Raw genomic sequence first — 22,297 nt, forward strand, 5'->3', positions numbered from 1 at the left:
TAGGGGGATGTTTTCCATCACGTGCGCGCTTTCACCATAAGAACCCACAGTATTCGTAGTTCAAACCATTCTACAAAGAAGATGGCTTCTAACCAAATTGACAAAATGCAAACATTGCAAGACGTTTTGGACAATTTAGGAATGATGGAGCAGATGTTAATAAGACTCGTTGAAGACCACTATTCCTATAGTCCCCATCGTGTAAAGATGGAAATTAATAACTTAAGAAAGGTAAAGGATAAGATAAGTGGTGTAATGAAAGAGATAAAGGAGGAGAAGGAGGATGAAGAGGAAAGGATAAGAATACGCAAATGGAACGAAAAAATTGAAAAAGAAGAAGAAAATGAGAAGAGGAAGAAAGAAGAGGAGGAAGAGAAGAAGAAAGAAGAGGAGGAGAAAAAAAGAAAGAAAAGAAGAGAAAGAGTGTAGGAGAGAAAATAAGAAGTTTGTTGAGAAAAAGAAGAAATTAGAAGCAGAAGAAGAAGAAAAACCAAAGGCCCTTTTCAGGGCCAGCCATATTTCTCGAAAAGAGAATGACTTTATTCAATTGCCTACCCCTTTTTAAATTTAAATTTAAATTTAAATTTTAAAAAATTTTTTTAAAAAAATCCCATGTTCAATTCCCCTTGAGGCTAGAGTGGCCCATGGTTTTTTTCTCCATGTTCAATTCCCCTTGAGGCTAGAGTAGCCCAAGACTATTTCCCATGTTAAATTCCCCTTGAGGCTAGAGTGGCCCACGATTTTTCTCCATGTTAATTTTCCATTGAGGCTAGAGTGGCCCAGGGGTCTCTGTAATGATAATTCCCATTGAGGCTAGGGTGGCCCCATTCACTACTTCCGAGGATAACCAAATATCAGGACCATGGTTTTCTAATACCACCTGTTGGAAAGATAACTGGATATGATCCATGATTTTCAATGCTGCACTAATTCTGGTGATATCCATCAGTTTTCCACCGCTATTTAACTAAAAGAAAATTAAAATGGAATATTTTACCATTACGATTACATTCAGTTTTTGGTGACTTAGTTTATTGTCACTGAATTGTAACCATTACAAAGTACTGCATACATGCCAATTTTCTAGGCAGTGATTTTTAACTTTTTTACGAGAGGGATAAAAAAAATTGTGGTGAAAGGAGGTGTGAAGAGGATGGCTGCACATAGCCTAAGTCTGTGAAAATTTATTGTAAATAAATATTATTAATTTTTTTTTAATAATGACCAAGCTCCATATAGAATGAAGCAAATTGGCAAGTATAAGGTGAAGGAAAGCTCAACATTTATAATGTTCACAGCAATCACTTTAAACTTTTGTATTTGCATATTTTCATGTGAGAGATTTAACGAAAGATGAACTGCAAAAACAAAACTTTAAAAATTAAAGTTTTTCTTTTCTGCTTTACCAAAATTGTTGCATAAAATATTGTCCCAACCCTGTAGTTAGGTTACAGTCCAAACTTTACAAATGTCTCCATAGTAGGACAGCTTTTCACAGCAATGTGACTTCTGACATTTATGATAATGAATTTAACACCAAAATTGTCTTGAGAACATAAATACTTACATTTCTAACTTCCTCTTTTGTGGGGGAAAACTGATGCAAAAGTCAATGTTTTATTGCATTAATAATGCATTGTTGTTGTTGTTGTTGTGGGGTTTTAACGCCACTTTTCAGCACACGATAGGCTATACATGGCGGCCAGAATTAATGGTGGAGGAAGAACCCGGGAAAACCCTGGAAAGAACCACCGACCCACGAGAAGCTAACGGAAAGCTTTCTCACATACCCACACTGGCTGAATCTGAGACTCGAACTGGCGCAGACAGAGGTGAGATGGCAGTGATCCATAACGGAGAGCGCTTTAGACCACTTGGCCACTTGGGGCCCCTAAAAATGCATTGTACTGAAACCGAAGAACGATTGGAGTGGCAATAAATCAAGGTAAGTGAAGTGAACTTAACATTATGGGTGTAAGGCAAAATGTCAGAAAAAGGGTCGCTAGTATGCCCTAAAACCCACAAGGATGAAACCTATAATATTGTTCAGGAAGTTTGAATTTCAGGGATAGAAATTGATACATATTAATTCTTTCCTAAAATACATCAAAACACAATACAAAATTGTTGCAATAAACCATTTTAGCATGCTGACTTATTTCTAGTATACGAGTTTTTACCTACTTGACTCTAAGTTTGCCATTGTTTTATTTTTCTTTTAATAAGTTAAACAACTGTTTCAAAACTTTCATTTTCCAAAGACAGTCACAAACATCTATTACAAAAGTAATTTGTTTTGAACTGTATTTCTGGACATTCGAAGTGATGCTCTACCATATGTACTTGCTCATAAGACAAGTCCAACTACAAAAACTGCACAAACCCAGATCTGCCATCACATAATGTGCCAGCAGATCGGGGTTTGTGCAGTTTGTTAGGAGTAATCAGTAGAACAACCAAGATAGAACCTGATATGCAGTCTCATTATGCAATGGCAGATCAGAATCTTTGTTGTTTGCAGCTTGACTCAACTTATAAGCGAATATATACATTATGTTTCAAACCCTTCTTACTCAGTCATGATCTCCCAGCCACATCCCCTGCCTTCTTCTAATTTTCTCAACATGATGTCTCTTCAGCAGAAGTTATGTTACATTCTAGTGAACAAAATAGGCAATAAAACCTATTCCTTGTTTGTTTATACCTTGCTGTGGGTGGGGGCCATTTATAAGCTCGTAAATATTCCCAAATTAGGATATATGAAATGGCTGGAGTCAAACTTCAAATCTGCATTTTTCATGGGACATACCACACAAAATTATCATAGTCATGCAACATCCTTAACCATATTTAATTTTTAAAAATTCAGATCATATCTATTTCAAAATTGTATCTAGCATTAAATTTATGTTTGTTGCAAAATACAATATGCAGTTCACTGCAGTTTGTAACAATACATGTAAGGGCTGTTCCAGTAAAATATACTTGGGACCCAGGGAGAGCACTTTTGATGTGGATATCCCATAGATGCAATTTAGAATTTGTATTGTTTTTATATAAACTCTGTAATCTGAGTACCGCGGCATATATTTTTTTTACAGTGCCTTCTATGGGTACCATATACGTTTAAATGGAACAGCCCTAATGTTATTACAGTGTAAACTTGTTTCATAGATTCCATATCACTATAGTTACATAAGAGTCCCTATGAGTTTCTTCATCTTGACTAGACACATCTAGAATGAATGAAACCTTGTATGGCCCAACAGTCAGCACTTGCAAAGTGAAAGGAATTCCAAACTAGGAGAAATCTGGACAATTAGTGCATAAATGGTTGTTCCTGGAATTCCTGCATAAATGTTGTCATATACTCTCTGATATTGTGCTAATGATATAAGCATCAATACATCACAGTAGTCAACTCCTGTTTTCCTTTACCATGGCCCACCTCTTTTTCAAAAGCACTTCCATAATGGAAAGACTCTAAAAAAGACCAAAAAAAAGTATTTTAGTAAAGAAAAATTAGCTTATACTGAATATTCTATTAATGCAGAGTACGGATATAAGTACAAAATACCAAAATAAATAATAAATCAAAATACTAGAAACTAAATCTTTGCAGTATGTACAAAATACTGTTGACCCAAATGGTTTAGGTTTTGATGCCCTGATTACAAACCAGAAATGCACATGTATGTACAGAGTTTATTCACTGCATACTTGTGTCAACAACTTTTTGGATATAAATAATTTGAAAATGTTAAATTAAGCATTACTCACCATAAAGTAAAGTGTTCTTCAACAGTTTTTCTTTGGGTGTTCGCTAGTAAGTAAGTTCACTGTACAGGTATTACATTTTGTATTTCGCTGAATAAATACAGTTTGTGTTTGATGCAATGTGCATGTGTGTGTGATTTGGATTTATAACGTAGCTTTAAAAAAAAAAACTATCATATCGCTACGACGTCGGTAGCGTGGCAGTTTATAATGATGTCTAGCACTGGGGCATCCTGCTGCAGACATGTAGCATGATGTCCCACCCAGTCACATTATCCTGACACCAGAATGACCAGTCCAAGCACCAGCCTCTTAACGCTAAGCACCAAGAGAGGCAGCTGTTAGTACCATTTCCATAAGTCTTTGATATGACTCGACCAGGGTTTGAACCTACAACCTCCCGCATTAGAGGCAGGTGCTCTAACCACTAGGCCACCGGAGTGGTCATGTCTGATGCAATAGAAATTTAGATTTGATTTATATTTGCCTTTTCATAAGCCAGATCTAATTCCTAAGTGATATTTTCCCAACTATCGGCAAATCTGCACAGCCTGATAAGCCCATTGCTTGTATAAAAACAGAATCCAATCTGTTTTCTCAGCTGATAATCCTTTGATTGAGCCATGAAATTTCAGTGCCAAACAGAATCCTATATTTAGTTAACGAAGGGTGTTTATCTGAGCTCCCTATGATACCCATTCAGCTGTGCATAGCCATTAATAAATTTCAGACTGTATAATGAAATTGTCACCTACAGAGCCCATGCTCAGCCTCCAAATGAGAACCCTCAGATCACAGTAACGACAAGGAATCACAGATCACAGTAACGACAAGGAATCAGAGCCAGATGATCTTTATGATAACCAGACAACGATCTTATATAATCATATTTTAAAACTGGGGCAACGAGGATTAATTTTTGGGGCTCTGAACCAAATGACATTGCACAAGGATGTTACAAAAATGTGGACTTTAGTTCCATTGTTTATTTATAGGACATATGGAATAATTATATTATAGGAAGCTGCGAATCAAATCATTCTGGGCAACTATTGTTCATACCAGTATGTGACCAAAAGTACATTTCATGGATTTATCACATAAATGAAGTTAAAATGTTAAGCATTGTCATTTCTATGCATTCTTTTGAACAGAGATGGACAAAATTAAGTTCTTAATTAATTTGTGACAAATTCCACTTAGTAATATATTTGTATATATTTTGCAATAGTTTCCTCTTCATTCTTCATATACATCCATCCCATTTGGCTTTTTCATTCTTCCTAAGTACAAGTCTGACCCACTGATGACAAGTCACCCCTTACAAACAGAACTGACTTACATAATACACTGTGATTTAGTGGAGAGTCAATAAGAAATTCCCTTTCTGCAGCCTTAAAATGGATGGATGGGGTTGACTTATAATAGATTCATCTTGTAAGCAAGCTAATACAGTACTTGTTGCTTGAAATATAATGTGAAAATAACAGCAATGTGTCTCACACATTAAAAGACCTGCAAGTAACAGCAATGTGTCTCACATAAGACCTGCAAGTAACAGCAATATGTCTCACACAAGACCTGCAAGTAACAGCAATGTGTCTGACAAAAGACCTGCAAGTAACAGCAATGTGTCTCACACAAGACCTGCAAGTAACAGCAATGTGTCTCACATAAGACCTGCAAGTAACAGCAATGTGTCTCACACAAGACCTGCAAGTAACAGCAATGTGTCTCACACAAGACCTGCAAGTAACAGCAATGCGTCTCACAAAAGACCTGCAAGTAACAGCAATGTGTCTCACACATCACAAGACATGCAAGTAACAGCAATGTGTCTCACACAAGACCTGCAAGTAACAGCAATGTGTCTCACACATCACAAGACATGCAAGTAACAGCAATGTGTCTCACACAAGACCTGCAAGTAACAGCAATGTGTCTCACACATCACAAGACATGCAAGTAACAGCAATGTGTCTCACACAAGACCTGCAAGTAACAGCAATGTGTCTCACACATCACAAGACATGCAAGTAACAGCAATGTGTCTCACACAAGACCTGCAAGTAACAGCAATGTGTCTCACACATCACAAGACATGCAGGTAACAGCAATGTGTCTCACAAAAGACCTGCAGGTAACAGCAATGTGTCTCACACATCACAAGACATGCAAGTAACAGCAATGTGTCTCCCACAAGACCTGCAAGTAACAGCAATGTGTCTCACACATTACAAGACATGCAAGAGACTTGTAGCAAAGGCAAATCAGCCATGGTGATCCAAGACGTAGACTATGACTAATAATTAAGACTGACCTTTCTAGTGCAGTTTAAGTGTAAATAATACTAGCTCTATGATGAAATTTCTTCATATAAATGAAAGTTAATTTCTTCTTCATTTTCCCCTAACATATAATTGATCACTGCGAAATGAGTTTGATTAGAATCAGATGGGGTGTTATGATCTTCTCGAAGATATCATCTATAAATGAAATGTATTCTCTTTGACTTTCTTTCAGTAATTTAATAAGCCGGTGCCAGTCGTTTTAACAAAATAAAGTGGGTTATGGAGGGTTGTCAAAGAAACCCCATTTACGCTAGTTTAAACGTTGGACGAATTCGATTTAAATTGAATCACTGGGTCCAGCAAGGAACATGGGCTGTCCAGCCAACCTGATGATCTGGTCTTTAGTCAGTCAATATGAGAACGGATATGCAGCGGTGCCTGTAGGGATCTTGTAGTCTGAAAATAAACACTAAAATGAGGCAACCCGTTAATGACCTCGTCACAGCCATTTAAAACGCTATATATTTTCACTTTTATTTTTGTGTGTCACAGCATGATCATTCATCTTCGCTGCTCTTCTTCTTCTTTGTGTTACTACGGGTATCCCTACAAACACTCACACATGACTTTTACATGATGAGTTACATCTCATCTTCAAGCGTCGAATTCAAGATGTTGTAGTCAAGTGCATTATTTATGTACATCTGATGCTATGCATTACTAGCTCCTATTCATTATGAGAGTCCAATGTATTGTCATCTGTACCGACAGAGGAAAGGAAATGACATGGCGGAGACTATTTGGGAATCTGATGTAAGCTGTATCATTATGCCCCGATGTACTTTGCCTCCTTCTCCTTCTACCGTGTATGCAAATTATGCTCTTCTAAAGTTTCGATACAGATTTTGATTTGAATGCCTTCCATCGACCGGAAACATTCTCTCTTCTACCATTCACCTTATTAATATGTGCGCAGGGGTTGGTGGGGGTGGGGATAGAAAGATTGGTTTCGATTCACATTGTTGTTTAAATGGGTGGCTGTAACAGTGATGTCATCCAGGATTGGAACGGTAATAGCATCACGTTCTGTAGCGGAACGAATCTGCGTATTGATCTTGTCGCAGGGTACAGCATAGCATTCGTTTCCAATCAAAGTTTGGTAGGGTCGTCTTGTTTCCTTTTCCTTGTCGAAAACATCTTTCTGAATATTGATCTCTGCTCAGATTGATATTTCCTTACTCGAACTCGCTGTTTTTTATACAGTAGGGTACTATTGGAGATTTGTGCTCGCTTCTCGACGACAATCTAATACAATTTCTCCAAAGTTCTGCTCAGACAAACGAACAATCGTATGTCGTTCACGAGATTTGTCTCAGGTGATATTATCAATTAAAAGCGATTAAAAACGTAGTACAACACGTAATATTTTACGAATTGACGAAAAGGTCAGCTCAGTTTCATCCCTATCATTCTGCATTTGTTAGAAAGTCGTCCATTCTTATTACGGTACTGGTATCCATACTTTTTAGATCTGCCATTGGCAAAACTCAGAATAGTATTTTGGAAAACTTCCTCCTTCAACGCCTCTAAGCTTCGCCCTCGATTGAGAGATGTGTGACCTCAACTTTACAATTATATGCAAAGGAATTAATTCAATAGTGCACGTGAATTTTTACGACTTTCTTAAGTTATGGTGAAGTACCACAATTATACAAAATTAAATAGTTTGATCCAGTGGTAGTTGATTAACAATTTATACCTAAGTCTCATTCGAAAAATGTAATCTAAATCAATTACAAGTAATTATGGTATTTACTGTTGCCATCTGGAATCTATGTCTGAATACATAGTGAATACATAGTGTAATGACCAAGACGATCACATAAACTGCAGTGTGATATATATATATATATATATATATATATATATATATATATATATATATATATATAGAGAGAGAGAGAGAGAGAGAGAGAGAGAGAGAGAGAGAGAGAGATTGACATCTGGGACGGTGGAATTTTATGAAAATATATAATGCATATGTTGTGCAGCATATTGTTTTGTATAGATAATTTTTAGTGTGTGATTTACTTTTTTCCATAATTGAACTTAGAAGTTTGTGCCGTCCTAACAATAATACTAATATCATTTTTTTGTAAGCAACATATTACATAGCTAATGTTTGTATCTTGTTCTATCATATATATTAAGATGTTTGCTATTCGTAGGTAAGCATGTTGACTTAAAATTGCGTTCAGGTCATTGGTTGTGCCCTCGGAAATTCCTTGTGCACATGATATATGCCATGTTCTTTATGTTATGACTCTATGGTCTTAAACTAAGTAAGAGAAAATAGCAAAACCTAGGAAGTTTTGTAAAATTCCAGAAACAATTTAGTCCCCCAAAATACCAGGTGAAAATTTAAAAAGAACTTAGTTACTTAATTTAAGACCATATAATTAAAACAAGATATCTGAAATAACTGATTCTATCTGAGGCATGGTGTTTTTGCTTTACGGCACATCTCCATCTCTCTCTCTCTCTCTCTCTCTCTCTCTCTCTCTCTCTCTCTCTCTCTCTCTCTCACGCGAGCGTTTCATGTATGATATATTGAGGTTATTCACGTTACGGGGTAAAAAGCTCTCCTGGTATACAGCGTCACATATTTGCAAGATAATGTAGGTGATGCTGGTGGATGGGAATACCATACTAAAGATAGTTATTATTCTGGACTTCTGATCGTTCCAACACATCACAAGTTTTACTTTGGCTCATAATCAAGATGCTGTGTTTATAATATATTTACCATGTGATATAGCACTTAAAGTCCTTTCTATTGGACTCGTAACAATTAAATCCACCATGGAAGTTTAAATCAGATATTAGAGTATTTAGTCAATCAAAATATAAAGGTAAAGTTGTAAATGGCAAATGTAGATGTTAAGGCAAACTTGAATATGGTCAATGTAAATATAAAGGCAAACTTGAATATGGTTAATGTAAATATAAAGGCAAACTTGAATATGGTTAATCTAAGTATAAAGGTAAAGCTGTATATGGTCAGTGTAAATATAAAGGTAAAGCTGTATATGGTCAGTGCAAATATAAAGATAAAGTTGTATATGGTCAATGTAAATATAAAGGTAAGTTGTATATGGTCAATGTAAACATAAAGGTAAAGTTGTATATGGTCAATGTAAATATAAAGGTTGTTGTTGTTGTGGGGTTTAACGCCATTTTTCAGCACACGATAGGCTATACATGGCGGCCAGTATTAATGGTGGAGAAAGAACCCGGGAAAACCCCGGAAAGAACCACCGACCCACGAGAAGCTACTGGCAAGCTTTCTCACATACCCACATTGGCCGAATCCGAGACTCGAACCAACGCAGACAAATATAAAGGTAAGTTGTATATGGTCAATCTAAATATAAAGGTAAAGTTGTAAATGGCCAATGTAAATGTAACGGTAAAGCTGAATACGCCCAATGTAAACTTATAGTTAAAGTTACATATGGTCAATGTAAACATAAAGGTACAGTTATAATTGGTCAATGTAAACATATAGAGTGAAGGAACAATGACGTTGGCCAGTCATCTACACCTGTCGCTCTGGATTCATCCATTATACTTGTCTATATCACTGCAAACGGTCAGGTTTCTGTACTATTTTGACATATCGTGTGTAAAAGCTTATAAGTGAGATCCAGCTACAAAATACATAGCGATAGATCAGCTGTCAAATAACTTACGGATAGATCAGGGACGATGTTGTTAGTTCTACCCGTCATCATAATAGACAACATTGACTCAGATCTGCTCTCGCATTATGCAACATCAGATTGAGAGATATGCAGTTTGCATTTGGACACGACTTAAAAGCGAGTACTTAAGGTCGGTGACAGGATAGGCCTGGTACTCCAAGTCGTCCTTTAAGTCTTTTCCAGACAGAAATTATAACGTGTATGTGGTGGCAAGTGCATGTAAAACATTCACAAGCTGACACAACACGGTTCTCCCATCACAAGCATACCTAAATGCATTTCTAAGTGTTAAATTGGTTCTTGTTTCAACAACAGTTGTGTTATGTTTCTTATCACAAATTATTATTATTCAAAATAAAACAAAATGTACATCTTTTGACTTACGTCATAATTAAACTGATAGTGATTATTTGGTAGATGAAGTGTTATACTATGTTAACATTTAGTTAATATGACTGAGGACAAATTACACAAGAGCAACTCAAAATAAACTGTTTTAATGTTACAGGTTGAAAAATAAGCAAATTATAACATGCGTAAATACAAAGCACATACTGATAGTAGATATGCACATTACAGAATGTGTATATAGATATTACATGTTTTTTGAAGATTATGAAGCACACTGTGTAGTCCTCAAACAGATTTGATACTATCATATATCAAGAACAGAACTTTGTTAGACGAATAATCATACTGTATTCAATCTGCACTTATACTTCCTAGCCTAATTATCTTATGTGAAGTAATTACTTAGACGAATTTAGCATGCTGTATTCACATATACCCGACTACTTTCCTACCTCGCTATATAATGTAAAGTGATTAGTGCTCGTATTATGTTGATAAAGATTTTTTTTAAATCCTTGGGAATCACTTTCTTTGTTATTATAACAACAATTAATGTATCAATCTGAGTTCAATATTTGATACTTAAACTTGGCTTTTGATGAACTCAGGTATTCTTGAGAATGCATGACAAATTGCTTTGATGACGGAATACAACTAAGTGTATGACGGCTCCATATTGGAAAGAATCATACTGACTGACATTTTCTCACAATGTTTAATTTTTCATTATAATATCCCCATAATTTATGTTTAATTTTTCATTATAATATCCCCATAATTTACATAACTTTGATATATATTTAATGTTCGGTATTCAAACTTGGAAAATACGTAGTGTGGATTACTTTGTATTTCTTCCATATTTTTCTTTTTGTTCTTTTTATCATATTTTAATACTGATGCGCAAATTTATTGATATTGGTCCTAAATTTATGACTAAAAACAATCTACAATACTCAATCAATTTTCTTAATTCTGTTTTATATATAATAATTAGGAAATAATGTATATATATAAGTATATATGCGTGAGATACAAATTTCCTGAATCTTACCACCCTTTCCCCTACCTATATGAAGCGCATTAAACAAAGCCCATGACCAGCTCTATCGTATTCTGAGATTGAATAGAAAAGTGCAAAATAAGGAATTTAATTATTTTGATTTTAAAATTGTTCTGTGTTGTGCATGAAACACGATATAATAAACAAGGGTACTATTACGTATATTTAATTCATGATGAGTGCTTAAATCGTGTCCACGATTGTAAATTATAAACATAATGTTATACAGCTAACTTTGGTCCACGACTACAAGTTGTTAAGAAACTGATTACATTTCAAAAGTTAAAGATCAATCCTATTTATGGCTAGACTAGGTTATCTGTTGGAAACCTTCACATCGTATTGTGCTAGAAGTTACGTGAAAATATGCATCAAAAGGATTTTATAAACAAAATTCATTCATGTTTTAAATCAGCCTGTCAGATATAGTTCTAGATGAGTCATTTATTTAAACTATTCACTGGAATTACTAAACCTATCATTGACGTTTGGATTTTTATCAATTGATTCAAAGACATTTTGGATTGGATCATTGTGTTACATCAGGACGTTCAAGACTATTGGGGTTCATTCGGAATATTCTACATTTTTCTCCATGTGATAGGACTTTTAGGATTATTTAAGATTTATTCACAATCCTGTAAATGCCTCTTGCATTTTCACCTTGTTTTGTAGAGAAGTAAATTGAGTCTTGGTTTCACTTGTTTCTGTTACATATGGCAAGGCCTATAGTCTTAACATGTACGATTATGAGGCTGTTTCTCCACGGAACATTTTTAATGGACGAAAGTTATATTTTCACAATTTACATTGTCTTTAGTATTCTTTTGGCGAGATAATTAGATGAATAAAGATGTGCAAGAGTAAAGGGAGAAAAAAAAAACATGGACTGCTGTGGCACATTAAAGCCAACAGCACACTTCAAGTAAAGGTAAAATTTCTTGGTAACCAAGTTAAAAGGTCATCAACCGAATATGACATCTATTATCCTGCTTTGCATCACTATACGGGTTGATTCCACCACAACAGCCTGGTTGAGGGTGTGCCGGACGTCGTCGGAAAGCTGGTCTTCTTCATGGTGCACAATGATCCACGGCTCACCTGAAACATGTCGTGTTCATCTACAAAACTAAATCTTTTTATATTCGCACACATTCTATAGATGCTCATTATCATCAAGTACAAAGCATAAATCATTTCAATAATCATGTTTGTTTCATAAACAAGTTAAGCACGAAAACCAGCTGAGAGCTTGATTTGTATTTATAATTCAATACTTACGTCATATTATTTAGATACGCTTTGGACGGCTTATTTGGACGGCTTATGATCGTTCTGTTCTTCTCAATATTCAACACACTTTCATAGTTTGTTTGACTTTATTGGTGTTTCATAACGATATTTTAGTCGAATATTATCAGAAATTCTACATATCTTCCTGTTTAAAACTATTTATTCCGACGATAAATTCGAGATGGTCCATAGCTTCCTTGTACACGAGAACTTTGAACAAACAAAATATTTGAATAAATTTATATGACCTTGTAACTGAACATAAACAGGAATGCAGTTAAGAGTTATTGTGTAATCAATTTACGATTCCACAAAAAACGTTTTGATCATTAGATAGTAAAATTAATTGATACGTGGATGCATTACAGTAAACACAACCAAAAAAAAACATGTTCATATATACGAAACAATTTTCATTGTAACGTTACTGTCTCATTGCTAATCATCAAGGCGCTTAGTGTATTAATATCTTGAAAGTCTTTGCATCCATTCTGAAGTAAATGTACTGAAAATTGTATTTGCAAAGCACATCAGACTGCAAGATGTGACACAAAACCGTACTGAATCAGTGTCTTATATTGGGATTTTTTAAATAGTTGTTTCAGCTGGCTTAAAAAGACATCGTTCGCAGACCATAAAAGAATTAAATTGTTACCAGTGTAATTGTATTCACCAAAAGAGTTTTAATACAAACATTAATATTAACAAGGCTATGTTATGTAAATCTAGGGGTGATCAGAAACTTCAAAAATCTTATATTGCATTATTCATTGTGGAATTAAATTCACAGATCTGCATCGACATATATCCGTCAATAACTAGAATTGTGAATCACTGGGCATGTAATGGTTATCTAAATCGGATATACACGTTTAAAGCCACAAACGTAAGAAGGGATGGAACTTTTGCACTTAACTATTCAAGGTGGACATACCGCCAATTCTTCAAGATATTTAATAGTGCGTGAAAGTATATTTTCTATTTATCTTGACAGCATTAAAAAGTCTTACTAAAGCAAAATCACACAAGAACAATTTTTCAACAACTACGAGAATATTAATGCCTAAAACAGATTATCTGGCCTACTCCTCCTGCCAACATTTTTGTTTGTTTTTTAAGTTTACTTTTTGATTTCTTTTTTAACCAAACAACTAAATAAGCATAACGGAGCCTTCAAACCCTCGGCTCTTTGGAAAGATAATGCTTGTTGTTTTGTTAGTTTCGACACTTGAAGCAGCATAACATAGTTAGCTATATTAACTTGCATTCTTGCTTTGTTGATGCATAATGCATTATATTTCCCGATTTCAAAATGTTTCAATATATTGGGTATATGTATCTTGTTCCATTTATGTATGTGGTAATATCATTTGGACAAAGAACCTTAAACTTAAATAAAACAATAGCAGCATGCCAATAGGACATAAAATCGAGAGACTCATTACACGAAAAGCACTAGTCCTAGTTTCCTCTGACTCTTCACGCCCCATGTTAGATATTTTGACATTTATGCTGGGGAATCAGAGCCCATGACCTATCACAAAGTTGGAATTTCAGATTCAACAAGTATAGAGCACGAGTCAGCAATTTTGTATGTTGGTATCTTGCGACTACCGCGTTGTCATTTGCTCTCGGCTTTACAAATATGCCTTTGTCCAGGTTGCGGAGACAGCGATATGTTTCTGGTCGCTATTCCTAGAATACAGATTCTGAGAGTCATGTGTCCTTTCGCTTGTTTTACAAACTTACGTAACCTTCATTTAATATCTTCAAATTTGTTTTCAACATCATTAGAAAGGCGTTTATTGTTTTTATTATTGGACCTGTGGTGAAATGCATACATAAACTGCTAGATTTGATTAGTCACGTGACTAGCAATGCAAATGGTGAGCAACAGATCAAATTTCATCAGAGCTGCAGTTTAGTGTCACCTGTCAGCAGATTAAGACAAAAACGAATATTATACTCGCAATTTCTGAAACATTAAATCCTTCCTATCGATTTAATGCAGGTATGGCTCGATGTAAGGTCGTTTAGGTTGCTTACCTCGGTGGTAAGCGGCGAAATATATCCTTTCGAAACTCAACCGGCCCTGTTCCCACACCTTAACAACAATGTCAAAGCATTTTTAACTTAAATGAGTGGGGACGGTCAGAGGTAACTCGGACTAGGAAATCAAATGATATGTGGATTGCATCAACTTAAATGTCTTCTCAACATCGATATCAATTACTTAGATGGATCATACTGAATATTTCATAGATCTAACCCAAAGGTGTGACATACCAGTACCTGACATAGTTATATTTTTAGTAACAGACTTTCTACTTTTAGCTAACATTGTATTTTGTAAAGATTGAGATGTTTGTAGAAAATTATTTTTCATTAGGTATATATCTTTTTAAAACAAAATGTTAATTGTGACCTGAGTACAAGTAGAGGACTATATAATATTGTCACTGGAAAATTATTCATTCGTGCTTTGAGATCTAGCAGAAACAATTTTGGTATTATTGTTGTGTTCAGAAGTTCATTTGGGTTAGAATAATATATTTCAGTGATTTGTTTCCTCTGGAAAGACATAGTGCTCATAAAGATATAATATTGTGGGACAGAGACATTTGCTGGGATTTACATGAATTCCAACATGGAATTATATTATTGTTTTCAACTAAATCCTGTGGGTACAAAACACGATACAGGCCACCACAGACACATCAAGACCTTCATAGTCTGATTTAATTTGCATTTCCACTAAAGTTTGCTCAGAACATTTATTATTCGGGCTTGTATCTGTAATAGTAGGATTATTTCGTGATTAAATTTGCAATACCCTATGTTCTTTTTCTCGACTTTCACTTTTAATTTTAGATAAATAAATTATTTATTGAATTGTGCACAGCTTCTTGATTCTCACTCTTGTCTGTTACTTATCTTAAGAGCGTTGACTCGTAACAACAATGTGATGCCTTCATTTGCATGATCTCCAATATGTCGTGTAAGTTCCAGACCTACTCTAAAAATAGTTTGCCTCCTCTGCTCTGGTCAATGTGTGCGTGTGTGTGGCATTTATTCCAATATAAATATAAGTGCGATACAAACTGAACCGATTTGCACCAGTCACTGGACATATAGACAGAAAAGAAGCATAGTCATATAAACAATGCATATAACCCCAAAGATGTATCATAAAATGAGTACCAGGGATCAGTGCAAGTGAAATAAATATAAGTGTTTATTTCAGGTTTTCAATACGCACCAGCCCGTGATATACTCTACCTTCCTTTACTTCATCACCAATATGTCTTGTAAGTTCCAGGCCTACTCCATAATTTATGGCCTCTCCTGGTTTGGTCCGTCCGGCACCCAGATTACAACTGACCACGGCGCACTTTAGTCCATCAATATCTTGGATATATCCTACAAAACCATTGCAGTAAATCTAACAGGCACATGTAAAGGTTCCTATTATGACGATCTGTGCAATTAATAACCGATCAGACCATAGTGACAAAGGGAATTATCGTTAAAATGGGTATTCTCCAAATGATGATTCTGCTTTCATGGATGTGAAGCCATACTTTAATCGGTGAATCAAACACTCAATAAAACATCAAAACAGATCTCAGTAATGTTTTAGATCTCTATTTGAACCTAATTGCCTACGTAACACAAGGGTAATAATATTACCAGTATAATCAGTAATAATACACATGAATAAAATGTTGGTCAACGCGGCAAAATTACGAAAGAGCAAAAAAAGGCATTTTATAAAACGTATCTATACCAAGATTTAAAATCTGAATACTTGATGATCTTCTTTTATTTTGTTCCTGGTGTTAGCGGCTTAAGCTCTCGTTTCAGTGAATGATAATTATTTTTTAATTCTCAAAACGTTTCTCCTACTGAAACATATCTTTGCTTTAATATGAATCGAATGTTTAATCGTAATCTTATATTTTTTTTAAAAACTCCGAAAACTGGGTTTCAATTGTTACCATTGGCTTGGCAGAGGATTTTCGTCTTCACCTTGGATTTGGGCAGAAGCCCTCGGACGTCCGCCCCTTTCCTGCAGAGATCGTCAGCAAGATCGGGTTTCACGCCCTGTGCTTTTAGCATTGCGCAAAACTTGGCGACCGCTGTTCCGTCCTGTATCACTTTCTTGATTCTCGTGCACCCTTCCTGCTCATTCTCAGTTTGTCCACTGAGAAACAAAGCATGGCCTCCTTCAAGATGAAAATGAAAAACATTGTAACAACTTTCTATATGTAAATGTTTCACTAGGGACGTAAGGATATTGAGCGGCATTTTCACTGCAGGAGGCATGATTCATTAGATAATGACCATAAACCAAACTACATATGTAACGGCACATGCATACATTATGATGTGGGACTTATCTGTCTTCTCACCTGCAAGTAAATTTTATCAGGTGATAAAACAGAAAACACTTCAGTCTCGATTATTTTGCATAATTTACTAAGAAAACTTTACAAAGAAGCAGACGACGTAAACAATAAAACTAAACATTAAAATACGAGAGGAAAACCTGCACCTTCGCGCCTAGCAATTCATAATACTAACTGCTCCTCCATTGATACCAGGTAAAAAAAATGCAAAACAACTGTATTTTGTAATTTATTTCATGATTAGATGATACAATTTATCAGTGTGATAATAATGATATCACCAGTGATATAGCCAATTTATTCCCACAGACATAACTTTTCGATCTACTTTCTTCACATTCAGAGAATATATTTGCCTTACGCATGTTGTTCAAACTTGTATTTCCATATTTAGTCCTATTTTATTTTTGTTCCTCTTCTCTATCGCGGCCTAAAAGTCTCTCCCCATTAAAAGGAACAGATCTTTAAATGTTAAGACCTGTATATACATTTATGCGATCAATGAGGATATGTGGTACAACTGTTTGCCTTAAAATAAACTCTAAACAAGAACAACTAAGCGTTACTCTAAACATTTTTTAAATGGTTTTCGTCATACATGGCGCAAATTAACAGTGATTGAACTTACATTCCCTTCTTCAACGACTAACGGTACAAGTTTTTATCGAAACTCACTTTATTAGATATAGTGAAAACATTGTTCAAATGACGATTGCAACTCTTATCACAATACCGATCATGCTTGAAAAGTATGGACACCTAAGAGATACATGAGTGCTGATTGCAAAAGAAAAGTAACTAAGAAACGAAAATTGGGTCCATCGTTTGTTTGAGAATTTTGCCGCGAGGTTACCAAATCCCACACAATTCACATCTGATTGCATAAATTCAAAAATATAAGAAAAAACCAAAATCATTACATGTGAACTAATTATCATTTAAAACATGTTTAAAGACATTACGCTCTCATATCTGTAGCGTGATTGTTTGTTTGATTTTGTGTGTGCGTGCATGTGAGACAGTGTGCCTGTGTCTGTGTGTGTTTTACCAAGGCGTTCCACAAGTTCATACAAGTCTTTTGGTCCTTGCCCATGCAGACCTTCAATTGCCTCTACTACTTCTAGAGAATTTCCTATCATATTCCCAATGGGAGCGTCCATGTTTGTGAGCAATGCTGCAGTTTTGATTCCCAAACCATTTCCAGCCCTGACCTATTTCAAAGAAAATTATCACCAATCGAAATATTTTCGAGTTTTACTTATCTGTATATATAGAACCAAAAAGATCACTAGATTTATTTACTGATAGTACATGTGATAGAAAAATAAATTAAAAGTGACCGTTTTGCATGAAGAGATAAAATTATCAAATTAATTGCATAGTTTAAGTGTAATAATACATAATGATTATTCGATATGAGCAAATTATAAATGGGAAACAAATTGCTATTTAGAAGTGGCAAGCGTACCCACTGTTACACACTAAACTTGAAAAAGACTATTTAATTCTTTTAAGTTTAAGGGGGTCATTATTATGCGAAATTGATCAATTTAGCATCTAGTGTGCTTATTCGTATACAAATAATTGCTTCTTTAATGATACGATATGAAAAACTTTTATGACGTCGAAGTGAAATATTTGTTATGGTATCCACTGAATGCGAAGATGAAAAGTACCAAATACTGGGTACGCAAATTAGGTTTGGAGCTAATCATAGATCCTAAGTGCTAGGTGCAATCATCTCCTCAAATGAGATCGTAGTCTCTCTCTCTCTCTCTCTCTCTCTCTCTCTCTCACACACACACACACACACACATACATACCGTTACGGATCACTGTCATCTCACCTCTGTCTGCGTGGGTTCGAGTCTCGGATTCGGCTAATGTGGGTATGTGAGAAAGCTTGCCAGTAGCTTCTCGTGGGTCGGTGGTTCTTTCCGGGGTTTTCCCGGGTTCTTCCTTCACCATTAATATTGGCCGCCATGCATAGCCTATCGTGTGCTGAAAAATGGCGTTAAACCCTACAACAACAACAACAACAACACACAAACACACATACAGATAGAGACAGGTTTCTTAATGTTTTCCCTAATTTTATGCAACGATATGACTGTTCAGTGGTACAAATAACACTCTAATTAGTGTGAAAGATTGACCATTTCATTTTTTCGGGTGGAATAGGGGCCTTTTCATTTCTTTCGACAGAGATATTTACTTTTATTGTATCTTACAAGTTTTTCTTTCAAATAATGTTATTGATATAAAAAGGGTTTTATTACGACTACAACATAGATGAGACTTAGATTTGCCTTCAAACTTGTACTTTCCGTTGACTGGACGCTACTGACTCAAAGTCCTTATTACTTTTTCTGTTCGGCAGATAAAGAATTTTAAATGGTTCAAGTTTAATTTAAGGAATTATTTCTATGCACGTGTTTTCATTTCTTGTAATAACTGCTTATACGCTAAGACGTAAGATCACCATATAGGCATATTGATATCGACAGTATTGTAGAATAGGAATGTTTAAACAAGTTTCATCCTAAATGAAACAACATCCTGTTTCCTTATCTCAATAACCAACAACCGTTGTAGATATCGTCCTTGACTCGAATTTTCGTACCTTGATTCACGATACCAACAAAGCAGGAAACGAAAAAACGAAACTAAAACCTTCAAGTTATGCTCTTGGCAATTTCGTATCAGCTATATAATCTCAATAGCCAGCATCCATTTTACATATTGTCGTACGATCGAGTTTTCGTACTTTGTTTCGTGATTCCCATTCAAACTGGAAACGAACCTAAAACCCTCATGTTATGCTGCCGTCAATTTCAAATCAACGATAGAAAAAATGTAAGTAATTTTACAAATACTGAGTGAAACATAAAATATGAACTCATGCAGGTAGTTTGTACTTCGAAGGTAGTATTTATTTATTCATGTATTTAGTTTGTTTACTTTATTTGACTGTATATTTCAGACAGAAGAAGAATAAAAGACGTAAATCTGTCGTAAAACATTAGGTATCAGTGTTTCTACCCAATACACGTTTTGACCCAATATATGTTTCTTTACTTTAAACTTGACCAACTGTTGCCGTGTAGGTAGTACATTTTTAAGCCCAGTCGTTGTTTATCATTGTGCAAAATTACAAATTGTGGTTTACCAGACATTTTTCAAACAGATTGAACAAATGAGTGCTTTTGAGCCACTAATCTTTCCAAATGAGAAATATGGTCCTTGTGCGTAATCATTTATTTTCTTTTTATTCCTCTATTTCCTATCATATATTTGTTTCTTACACGAGGGGCACTAAAGCTCATTGTTTGTTATTTCAATCATGTTAAATGGATTCTTTGCTTTTATTAATTCTGTCATTTCGTTAACAATTTCTGTCTACGGCCTTATGTATCCCCTGGATTGTGTTCAGCACTACCATTAGCATCAAGACCAGGAAACTCCCTAATATATTCAAGAGCAACAGATGAATCGCATTCAAACCACGCCATGCATTTCTTGTACCTTGGGTCACCTTTTAGTGTGACATAGTGACGGTGGATGATGAGAAGGTTGTCAGATGGTTGAACAGGCGAAGGAACGTGAGCATTTTTAATGAATGTTCCGTACAACCAATTCTTTAAACATTGTGCTTTAACATCCCATGTGGCAAATTAGAAAGTGCGTTTTAGTGAGGTACCCTTGCAACCCTCCCAAATCTATGTGGCCGGTTTAAACAAGCACTAAGCGTTGTAAAATTGAATTAATTTGTGAATAAGTACACAAGGTGCCACCTAAACATTCGTTATATTTAGTCATTGTAAAACCCTGATGGTCTGAATCAGATTAATATTTCCTTTCACGTCTAAATCGTAATCGCGTCGATTTAATGTTGTTTATATGGCTGTATGCAGCCTCAATAAGAAATGATTGTTCTCGTGACAGCGACACAATTATTTATTTATTTTTTCAGCTTGTAATCAATTACTTTAAGGAATAATTATGAAACATGCTAAATATCTTTAAGCTTTATGTGCAAAAGGTGATTCTAAAATGTTGTCTCGCTTGGACACTCCTAATTCAAATAATCCTAAACAAAGCTCTTCCGAAGACTGTGAATTTTGAGAATGTCAGGTTATTGTGAATGTCAATAACAAAAAGAAAAATGCAAACGGGCATACAACATTCAAACATACACACACCACAAAACAGATATATATATATATATATATATATATATATATATATATATATATATATATATATATATATATATATTGTTCCAAATCGTATGTCAAAGAACTTAAAATGACGCATGTACAAAAGATTCTAACTAAGAACATAAGCAAGTACGTCTGCAATTAAACGGTTGCGTTGTCTACAGGGATGTCAACAACTGTTTAATTGAATTTTCTTTGTTTATTCTTCCTATGTAAATTTGTGTTGATAATGCCAATTAGATATGAAACAGAGAAAAATCAATCATATAAACAAAGAGCAATATTCTCTAAATATCCATGAGTGTGATCCCCAACGTCCGATACGTTTATTTCCTAATATCGTCTCTAGAAAACAGCTTCCATCTTTTTATGTAACGGAAAGTAGGACTGAATGCGTCTTGTCGTATTGAACATATTGTCACCTTATAAAATTTCATTTCGCGAATATCACTGTTTGAGAATCTTAAACCATAAGTCTCATTACAATATACACTTTATAACCTGCGATTCAAATTAGCGGGAATATCTTTAAGTGTAAGAACTGTATAATTTTCATATTTCTCAAGGGCACTGTCACAAAAGGTACGTATTCTCAACAATACATCATGAACACCAACCACCCATTGTATTTTTATAAATTTGTTAAGCAAGGGTTAAGACCATATTCAACTTATGAATCCCCAGATCTTAATCTTATCAAAGATTTATAATCAAAGGCATATCGATAAACACCGACACATTTCACGAACAACAAATTTGGTTATGGTGCCACCTTACAAGTGCAATATTGCCATCCAGCTTATGGGAAATATCTAGGCGCAGTCAAATGCAGATTCCACATAGACGTATGATAACAGTGATTTAGTCGGGATATCCATCTGGGTCACACATCAAAATTATCTACTACGTCGAAATCTTTTGTAATTTGCTAAGCGTTCCAGTGAAAAAATAATGGATTGCAGTACCAAAGCGAAATGTTATGCACCATTTATTACTTTGAGAGATAAGAAATACTATTAATATATTCATTTGTCTTGGCTTGTTTCATGTTGATTTTACTTACCCGATAAATTAGGAATGCATGCAGAAATAGAAAGTCCGATATTTCCCGGATGGCACACATCTTATC

General features: G+C 35.0%; 1 protein-coding gene across 2 annotated transcripts in view; it reads right to left on the reverse strand.

Moving 5' to 3' along the window:
* Window positions 1–10,313: 10,313 nt before the first annotated feature.
* Window positions 10,314–22,297, reverse strand: part of LOC149786638 (thymidine phosphorylase-like) — a 257,020-nt gene continuing 245,036 nt past the window's right edge. For both annotated transcript variants that reach the window (XM_089977159.1, XM_089977158.1), the window contains 4 exons: window positions 17,997–18,159; window positions 16,538–16,765; window positions 15,819–15,959; window positions 10,314–12,347 (listed from right to left, as the gene is read on the reverse strand). In XM_089977159.1, coding sequence (XP_089833285.1) covers window positions 12,211–12,347; window positions 15,819–15,959; window positions 16,538–16,765; window positions 17,997–18,159 — 669 coding nt within the window. In that variant the 3' untranslated portion in view covers window positions 10,314–12,210. The remainder of the gene's footprint in view (window positions 12,348–15,818; window positions 15,960–16,537; window positions 16,766–17,996; window positions 18,160–22,297) is intronic.

This window comes from Sinohyriopsis cumingii, chromosome 12 (genome assembly GCF_028554795.1).
Source record: "Sinohyriopsis cumingii isolate HCF-2022 chromosome 12, ASM2855479v2, whole genome shotgun sequence".
Taxonomy (NCBI): Eukaryota; Metazoa; Mollusca; class Bivalvia; order Unionida; family Unionidae; genus Sinohyriopsis; species Sinohyriopsis cumingii.